Here is a 10,000-nt window from a genome sequence, read left to right as displayed (position 1 = left end):
GGTGTTTAAAAATTTTACTTTTTTCGTCTTATGTTTTTTCCATAAGTGGAAACTGGTAACATTAGATTTTATTGTTATGCTGAGAACAGGGCTATTCTGTGGGGGAAAAAAAAAGTTTCAGTACTGAAGGTTCACCCAGATTTGTTCAAAGTAGAGCTGGGAGGAACTGCACCGTAGACCCAGGAGTCATTATCGTGTAGCTTTGGTGTATCTGTACTAGCTTGAAGCTCATGCTTTCAGGCACCACCAGCCTTCTAACCAGAGAAGCTCACAGCTAAGCACGGGATAATGAGAGTAAATAACTTCTGGAACTCCGTAATTTGCAGTTCAACATTATGGTTCCAAACTTTTTTTGGAAGTTTGGACTAGTGTCTGCTTTCGCACAAGAAATAACCAGGCTCCCAAAGAAAGCTGTTCACCTGTTCACTCCGGTTGGAGAATTAGCTTCATGCTGTTTCCAGTGACGTTAATAAGAACTTTGTCATGGACTTAAGCAACACAGGCTACAGCTAATAAGGTAATGGTGATGGAAGGCTCAGCCAGGACTGGATTTATCTGCCATTTAATTAAGAATAGCTTGGCCTCTAGGAAGGGATGGCACGCTGCTCACAAGTGCTGCATTGCAGTCCTCAGCTTGCCACTGGAAAGCGTTGTTAATGTAATATCGATAGTGTTGGCTCAGCCATATTCCTCATTAGCGCTACTCCTGAGCTTAACTAAGCAAATGTAGCATCAGGTAGCATCAGCAAAGGGTGGTATGTTTTTCTGCCCAATTTGAAAAAGTCGTGAATCATGTGGAGTTAAGTTAATAAGGCAATTATCCTTGTGTCTGGCAGTTCCTGGGGGATGTTGGTTTTAAAGGACTAATTCACTGTTGTATTGTTTAAGGGTACAGTTGCTCATATTTGGAGCCAGCATGAGGCCTGGGCTCCGCTGAAGTCCTGCTTCAGTAATTTATTTGGGATGTAAGTGGTGAATAGGCCCTGTGAGTGCTCAGCCCTTATAAAGAACTATTTTCCAATTGGCTAATTGCTACTTTAAAGCTAGAAAATTCCCGCTGGTAAAAGAAATGGCATTTCTACAGGGCAAACTCAGAAACTCATTTCCCTGTTGAGTCACTGAATATTTCTGGGTCCGTGCTCACAGCTGATCCCTTAGACAAAAATTGTTCTTTCTGTTTAGTGGGCTAATTAAGGGAAATTGTAGGCTTATGAGCAAACTTTTGGGACACCATGAAGAACTGAAAAAACAATATTGGTCTGTGCTTGATATACATTTTAAAATGTGTGTGCTTTTTTTTTAGATGAGCGAGCACCAACTATAAGAAAACAAAAATATATTTTTGATATTAGTGCATTAGAAAAAGATGGCTTGCTGGGAGCAGAGCTTCGAATATTGAGGAAAAAACCTTCTGATACTTGGAAGTCTCATTCTTCTGGAAAAACTTCCCAAGTGAAATTATTTAGTTGCTCTACCAACAGACAAGCAGCAACACTCCTGGACTCTCGTACTGTCAGTATCACAGATACACCAAAATGGGAAGTGTTTGACATCTGGAAGCTTTTTAGGAACTTTAAAAACTTGGTTAATTTGTGTTTTGAACTGGAAACTTTTGACAGGGGGAGAGCTGTTGATCTCAGGACTGTGGGATTTAATAGAACCGGAAGACAGGTCAATGAAAAGGCTCTCTTCTTGGTATTTGGGAGGACAAAAAAAAGAGACTTATTTTTCAATGAAATCAAAGCTAGATCTGGCCAAGATGACAAAACCGTTTATGAGTACTTATTCAATCAGAGGCGGAAGAGAAGAGCTCCTTTAGCAACACGTCAAGGGAAGAGGCCCAGTAAGAATCCGAAGGCAAGGTGTAGCAGAAAAGCCCTCCATGTGAATTTTAAGGATATGGGCTGGGATGACTGGATAATAGCCCCCCTAGAATACGAAGCGTATCACTGCGAAGGTCTTTGTGAATTCCCCCTTCGATCCCATCTGGAGCCCACCAATCACGCAGTTATCCAAACTTTAATGAACTCAATGGACCCTGAATCAACGCCCCCAACTTGCTGTGTCCCAACCAGGCTGAGTCCTATCAGCATTCTTTTCATTGACTCTGCAAACAATGTGGTCTACAAGCAGTATGAGGACATGGTGGTGGAGTCGTGTGGCTGTAGGTAGCAGAACAGTTGCTCAAGTGAATATGTTATGAAATGTTGTATGACACACCAAATGTAACCTCTGCTCAAACAAGGTTAACTTAATTTCTTACCTCTAGGGTAAGTATGTTTACAAAGATGTAGCAACAAATCCAGTAATTCTGTATATCTCTCCACCATGGGCATATTTTAGAATATTTGGATGCTATCATGCAGCCCAATATAAAGCCTTGTTTTGGCAACACAAGACTGGTTCTTACTAAAGTCTGTGTCAGAGAAGATGAGACCTTTGTGCCTCTATATCACCTGCTTTTACCCTAGAGGCAGCATGTAAAGATGGTATCAGTGAGCTGTGGATATGATGTTTGCTCCTTTGGACAATGTTCTTGAGGCTGAATTTACACGTCCCATGTGCATTATCCATTAAGAAATGTAAGAAAAAAGTACTGATATCCAAAAGAGAAGGTTGTGTTCTGGCATGCTCCCATCTTGGTGTAAATAGTTACACTGTAATATGATTTCTTTCTGATTAGCTCTTGAAACTATGCATATATAAAATGAAATAATTAAATATAATATGCTGATTTAGTTTTAAGTTGTACATGGAGATAGGTGAATCAGGAGGTGTTTGTTTCCATGTACATTTTCCTCCAAGCTACATATCTTTCTTAAGTATCCACCTTTCCATTATTATGTAGCAAGATATATTACTCTGTGTAAGGTCCACGTTGTCCTCAAATGCTCATAGTAAAAGTGTTCACTTATGGCATAAGATGTAATAAATTATTGACACAGTGCTACGTTTTGTCCAGCTGTCCAACTCTGCATAATTATAATGCTGTTAAGAATTTGTTTTTAATGTTTTTATACAATAAATGCAAGTGAAAGGGATTTTTCAGTACAGCAGAATACTAGTGGTGTGCGTAACATGTTCATGTATTTTGGTTGCCTCTAACTGCTGCTGCAGAAAAAGACTGTGGAAACATTGGAAGAACAATCTGAAAATGTGTCGTGTTTTGATCTAGTGTGGAATGACACTATCACTTGATGTATCTGGTGCAAGAATGCGTCATGCAGTTGATTGCAAAAGAGCTCTGTTATCCTTTTATTCAACCCTCCAATGACTGTGTTTGCATATCTCCTATATCTATTCTAGACATGGATTATAAATTTATTCTGGGATTATTCTTTATATGTTTCCATCTACAAAACCAGATGCCAGACATTTGACTGTAGAAGGATCAGACACGTCATGAGAACCATCAGAAATGATTGAAGTGTTTGTCCTGCACATCATCTCTGGCATTGGCAGTGGCAGGGAGGTGAATATGGCCCCCAAAGTCATCCTGCATTGACTCCAGACTGAACAAGGTCTAACTCACACTAGCAGCAAACTGTCCTAAGCACCCAGTCAATACCCATAGAGAAATAGTGGCAAAAAGTTCTGCCCTTCCTCCTGCTCTCTCTAGGCTGCTGAGCCCGTAACCAGCTTAAAATACCTGGTTCCAGACATGTGGGGCTCCACTGGGCAGGCAGGCCAGTCATGTACCACAGCCTACAGCAGGGTGATATAGAAAAAAATCGCTGCAGGAAGCATCCATATGTGCAATCTCTTTGCAGTAGCTTAGCACGGTGATTTCTGCCTGCAGGACTGGATATTACTCAGCCCAGGCCATTCAATAACACAACATGAGGTGGGTCAGAATGCTGGAGGGAGAATGACTAAATATCAGGGTAATATGCTTTTCAAATGATGAGCGCTTGAAGCTGCTCAGTAACACGTGCATGAGAAATTCTGGCACCTTACAGATCTGGTTTGTGGCTCAGGGCTGTCCCTAGGGCTCCTGGGGTGAACACTTCCCAGGTCCTGGTCTTCTCCTCCCAGCTGAGTTTCAGACCAGGACAACGGCTTCTGGCCCAGCCCTGACTGACAATCACTCTACCGGCTTTCGAGTTATCATATGAATCGCAAAACCAGGAGTTTTAATCGTAAGGTTTACTACAAGCTTATCTAGACATGTCTTACCATTGTCACAGTAGGAGAGAAAACTTTCTCCTGCCCAGTCCAGAATCGAGAGGGTGTCTTTTTTGCCAATTCTACTCAAGCATTTCTCGTCTTTCTCCTGGCTGTTTCCTGGGTGACTAGCCTGCGGCTTTTAAGGCTCCTTTCTCTAGCACTGAGCACAGCTGCCTTCTGGAGAGGTTGGTTAGATGACCACGAGAAAGGGTTGTCTCCTTCCTCCTTGGTGTGAAAGAGTGCTGCTCCCCACACGTGTGTCTGTTTGCAAGTTCCTAGTGAAATCTCTGTTCCCGCATATGATGGACACAGCTGTGCCATTCAATCTATTAACAGCACAGGTGCACCCCTTCCTGGCTCAGGGCGATCCGTTTAAAATAGCAAATACTGCCTATGTAAATTCACTTGAAGCAAACCTAAGAGACAAGTTAACACTTGGAATTGTAGCTAAGCACCATCTTTCTAAAAGGCACTTTGCTTCAGTTCCAGCTGGATTCATGAGATGCAGCTTCCTTTGAAGGATGGTAGCATTTGTGTTATTCATGACGCACAATACTTTGGAAATCTGAGGAGGAAAATTGCTTGGCTTTTCAGGCTGCAGAGTTGTTGGTCAGCCTGATGATCCTGGTGAGGCTGGCCATGATAAAGCATTTTAGAAACCTACTTATCACTTAGTATCACTTGTTCCCTGCCCTTGTATGAATTTCTCAATACATTAATAGAACAAGAGAAAGATTCAGATACGTGGTAATTAAATTGAGTGTATCAGCATCTAAATGGAAAAAAAAAAATACTAAGATTTTACAATTATCCCAAAGCAAACAGTGTGAGCCAAACAATAATTAAAACAAACACAAATGTGTAAAGGCCTAAAAAAGCGCCCTTTGGTACTGGTTCAAAAACCAAAATTCTGGTAAGCAGTAGTTATACTTTGAAAGGAGAAACCAACCAACCAACCAAAAACGAATTGGTCTTTAATACCATTTTAAACAAATTTGAAACTACAGACACTTAAATGCTATAATTAGAATGGATTATTACCACATCAAAATTGCCAGATTTTGGGTTTGGCCCAGACAGAAGTAATTTCAGCCTGAGCGTTTGGACCAGGTGGTGACCCAACATCCACCTTGCTCAGCTGGTAGCTCAGGTGACCTCCAGAAGGGGAAGTCCTGTCAAGTTTGGTCCAGCTCAAAGTGAGGAGTTTGTAACAGTGGGCTTGGTAAACAGCAGGATGAAGACAGTTATTTTCACTTTTATCTCTCAAATTGAGTATTGGCATATAATGCTGTTTGTTGTGATACCCAGAGTATCCTTTTGCATTTACAGTACTGAAAATGTTTGATAACTCCAGGAATTCTGGTTCAACGTTATTTTATTCTGGAGTGGTCTACTGACTTTCACCGTGGTATAAACATATGCTAGCCTATCAGTGCTTTATCACTGTATTGTTTGAGCCATTGGGATCATCTGGTACAGACTTCTGTCTCTGTAATTAATCATAAAATACTGAATGGTTATGATCACATAAATCTACAGTGTTGAAAGGACTGAACTCTTTCACTGCTCTTCTCAAAGAAGTTTCTGTTATTCTTAAATCACATGAAATTTCAACAGCAACATAGAGAGGCAGCCACAGTGAGCTGTCCTTTATATATCTATACATATATATATATATATATATATATATATAATCTGAATTCCATGTATCCATTCATTTTCTGCTCACAAACCATTTCAAATCTTGTCAAGTTTTCACATGGGAATAATCTGAGTTATCTGGAGTGAGACCAGAAACTTGTATTGAAACTTCACAAGCCATGTGAAGGTGGCCATTATGCGTTTTCATTATCACAGACAAGCCTAGAAGTACAACCCAGGTGGACTTGTTCAGACCTCATGGCTCTCTGAAAGCAAACGTCCAGGGACTGGGCGCCACCTGGGACTGACACACAGCAAAAAAAATGGAAAGAAACAGAGGAACTTGGAATTGCACAAGTTTGGCCCTGCTTTCTTTAGCATGGTCATTATACAATGTGCAAAGATAGACACCCTAAATTATTGTTACGGTTTTCTTCCCATGGGTGAGTTGGTGTTAGCAACTGGATGGTAGAAATGCACAGAAACCTGATCTGTAAAGTAATACAGGTTAAAAGTTCAGCTTTCCACCTTTATGATGGCAGGTTTCACTCTCTCACTGAGAATGCCTCATTTATATTTACTTTTTAGGGTCATTATCTGTCCCACGAGAGTCTTTGTGAAGGTCCAAATTTCAAATAAACAGTACACTATAAGACAGGTATGTGTGGATAATTTTTGTTGTATTTGGCTAAAATATGGGTACTAAGCTGAATAGGTAAACATAAAAGTATGCCATTTAAAACAATGCATTCCCATTAGTGTTTGAATATGTGCCTAAACTCCATGTACACTTTTACATGGTTATGTCATTTCCTGTGTAAAATGTGCTTGTTTATACAGCAGCCATATGAAAGATGCAGTAACCCGCTATGTGGGCTATTTGAAGCTTTCTTTAAGAAACATAAAAACCCCTTGACCCTTGTATAATAAAAGGTGTTAAAAGATACTGCTTTTATAACATCTTAGCCAAGACTAATAAGAATGTACAAAGCAAACAATTTTTTTTTTTTACTTCATAGTCCTGGACAATCACGTGTTATTTTATGAATTTACTATTGCTGTTGGGTAGTAAAGTGATATTTAAAAATAAAATTGCACAAGCTTTCATTGCTTCTCAACAAATTTAATAAAGAAGGAAATCTCAACATTTTTTGAAAAACAATAAATACAGTGCAATAAATATACTTTGCTGACTGCTCAGAATAGTCCATTTATTGTCATCTCAAGTTTTTTGATGTCCTTATTTTCCTTTTTATTTTTTTTTTTCTGCAGAATTAGTTTCAATTTTCTGCAATGACCAGGTTAGCTGAAGTAATGCAGCTGGATTCATTTTTCCCTGGTATCATTTTGAAGGGCACAGCTGTCAAGAGAAGTGACTCCGTTAGCGGTAATCAATTGGCTGACTCTCTGCTAGGGGACAGGAAATGTCTTTTTTGCTGGTTTTCTCTAGGAGTCTGCTCACTATAATATTTTGTGCCAGGCTTTGCCATTCAGGAATCAGTGCTGAGCAGACTCTGCCTGTTGTACTGCCAGATAAATGCCATTACAATGAGTGTTATGCTTCTGTATATTCAGAAAGTGTCTGCTTGTTTTTGACACGATGCCACTTATTATTGGAATAAAGTTAGGAACATTTTTGAAATTGATAAAATCAGCCACATTTCATTTTTGCTTGTGCAAATGGCTTCAAAACATCAATCATTCTCCAGAAATACTGAAAGAGAAACACAACTTGGGTCCTCCACAGGATTAGAGAAGGGAGTTTATATCTTCATGGGAGCAATCTTTTCTGTGAAGGTGCAATAAGACTCATAAATTTTAGATGGTAAAGAAGTCCTTAGTTCATATTGTTAGCGATCAGATTACAGGAACCCAGAGAGAGGGGAGAAAAGGCTAATGGCAGTGCGGGGAGAAGTGCATGCCACAGGAGGTGCTCCAAAGAAACACCCAAGGGAACGCAGCTTGGGAGGAAGGAGCTGGGGAGAACTGACTTTCGGGGGGAGGCAGCAGTTGCAGAGTGGTGGCGGACTGGAGTAGCTGAGGACTGGGCGATGGATGGAAAATAAAGATGGGCTGAATACAGGATCATGGAGTGAATGCATACCCAAATGGAGCAAGAGCTGGGTTGCTGTGCTGCTGGTGGAAATAGGAGGGTCCACAAGCCAAACAGTGAAACAAACTTTTTTTTTTTTTTTTTCCCCCCTGAGGGCTTAGTGTGAGTAATTCTTCTTTCTTCTTTCCACTTTCCACTGGCTTTCAGGGCTTTGCTCAGAGATTTGGCCCAGAAGCTGCTGAAGACTTAAAGCAGGAGGAAGCTGCTGAAATCCAACAAAGTCAAATGGCTTCTGCCAGTTGCCCTGTGTAGCCAGAAGCATCGGTAGCTTTAGCATGAGTACCGACTGTGGCCATGTGTGCTGCTGGGGGAGGTCCAAAGGAACAGAGCTGAGAAACCTGAGTCTGAATGATGAGGCACTTTCATTTATGAGGTTTTTCAGATGGAACATGAGTCTCACTGATGGGCCACAGGCAGGCAGGCAGGCTGTCTTCTCTAAGCCATGTGCAGTTTTAAGGTTAAAAAGACTGACTGTGCAGCTCTGGATGGTTACCTCAAATGTCTTAACTTCAGCCTTCGGGTGTTTTTCACAACGGCCCTTGGCTTCAGCTGATTCAGAGCACTAAAGCAAGTGGCTTTCCTGACAGTCCAAGGGGAGACACTGGTTCCAGAGGAGGGAATGGAAGCATCCAAGCTGGGAGCTGTTGAGAGGCACCCAGGCCCAGCGCCCCCGACACTCGCTTCTCCTCTCCAAGGCCTGGCACCTGCAGGCCGGGACCTGTCCCCTTTCCTGCTGTGCTTGTGGCTGCTGGGAGGCATGAGGTGGGGGGGACTCCACATCCCCAGTTGTGCGGCTGCATTTGGACTCCACTTGGGAAATTCCTGCCCATGCCTGACAGGAGGAAGCCCAGGAGGGCTGAGGTAGATGTCTACCCCTGCAAGCCTTGCAGGGAGCACACCCTTTGGGGAATAGGTGAGCTGACCAAGCCTGTGATGCCAGTAACACAGAGGAAGGACTTGGGCTAAATACTTCCACATTCAACGGGGTCCTTTAGCTGCCGGGTCCTTAGGTAAACGGCTGTGTTGTAGAAAGATGAATATTTTAGGTACACTGTGAGAACAGCTGCTGAAAGAGTCCAACAGGCAAGAAATACTGAGCACAGGGAGGGAGAGAGGGGAGAAAGAAAGGACACGAGTGCCCCATATGTGGGCTCTGGGCATGCACCCAAACTACTATGCCCGTGCAAAAATGTATTTGCAAGAAGCTGTCACTGCCGTCAGCGATGATACGTGGCCACAGTGTTTTTACAGATCCTCGAACCATAGCCTGGTGTCCAAGCTTGGTCAAGGCTGAGGTGTTTGCTTGGACATCTAGTAGCTACTGTCCATGGATTTTCACTTCACCTTATCCTTACTAGAACTTGAACCTCCTTGGGGTGAGTTGGTCATGGAAGATGAGTCCCAAATGTATGCAAAAATATTAAAGAAATGGGTCAAGTACATTGATTGCTGCGTTCACCTGGGGTCCCCAGCACAATAAAGACATGGAAGTATTAGAAGAAGACCGGAGGAGGCCACAAGGATGATCAGAGGGTTGGAGCACCTCTTCTATGAAGACAGGCTGAGGGTGTTGGAGTTGTTCAGCCTGGAGAAGAGAAGGCTTCGGGGAGACATTACAGTGGCCTTCCAATACCTCTAGGGGGTCTACAGTAAACCTGGGGAAGGATTCTGTCAGGGAGTGTAGTAATAGGACAAGGGGAAGAGGCCTTAAATTAAAAGAGGGTAGGTTTAGATTAGATGTAAGGAAGAAATTCTTTACTCTGAGGGTGGTGAGGCACTGGAACAGGTTGCCGAGAGAATCTGTGGATGCCCCATCCCTGGAGGTGTTGCGTGGCCAGGCTGGGTGGGGCCTTGGCCAACCTGATCTAGGGGGTGGCATCCCTGCCCATGGTAGGGGTGTTGGAGTTAGAAGATCTCTAAGGTCCCTTCCAACCCAAATCATTCTGTGATTCTATGATTCTATCATTTCATTTTTATTTTTTTTCCCTCTATGGATTATTATGTGATTATAATCGGATCAATGAGTTCCAGAAAATGTAAGTGACTAGCTGGAGATTTTCTGAGGTATATAAACTTTAA

At 42.2% G+C, this 10,000-nt stretch overlaps 1 protein-coding gene across 2 annotated transcripts in view; it reads left to right on the top strand.

Moving 5' to 3' along the window:
- Nucleotides 1-3,616, top strand: part of GDF5 (growth differentiation factor 5) — an 8,360-nt gene extending 4,744 nt beyond the window's left edge. For both annotated transcript variants that reach the window (XM_080557762.1, XM_080557763.1), the window contains one exon: nt 1,304-3,616. In XM_080557762.1, coding sequence (XP_080413888.1) covers nt 1,304-2,172 — 869 coding nt within the window. In that variant the 3' untranslated portion in view covers nt 2,173-3,616. The remainder of the gene's footprint in view (nt 1-1,303) is intronic.
- Nucleotides 3,617-10,000: the final 6,384 nt, after the last annotated feature.

The sequence above is a fragment of the Anser brachyrhynchus genome (assembly GCF_964034855.1).
Source record: "Anser brachyrhynchus genome assembly, chromosome: 16".
Lineage (NCBI taxonomy): Eukaryota > Metazoa > Chordata > Aves > Anseriformes > Anatidae > Anser > Anser brachyrhynchus.
This window is presented reverse-complemented; position numbering and strand designations above follow the sequence as displayed.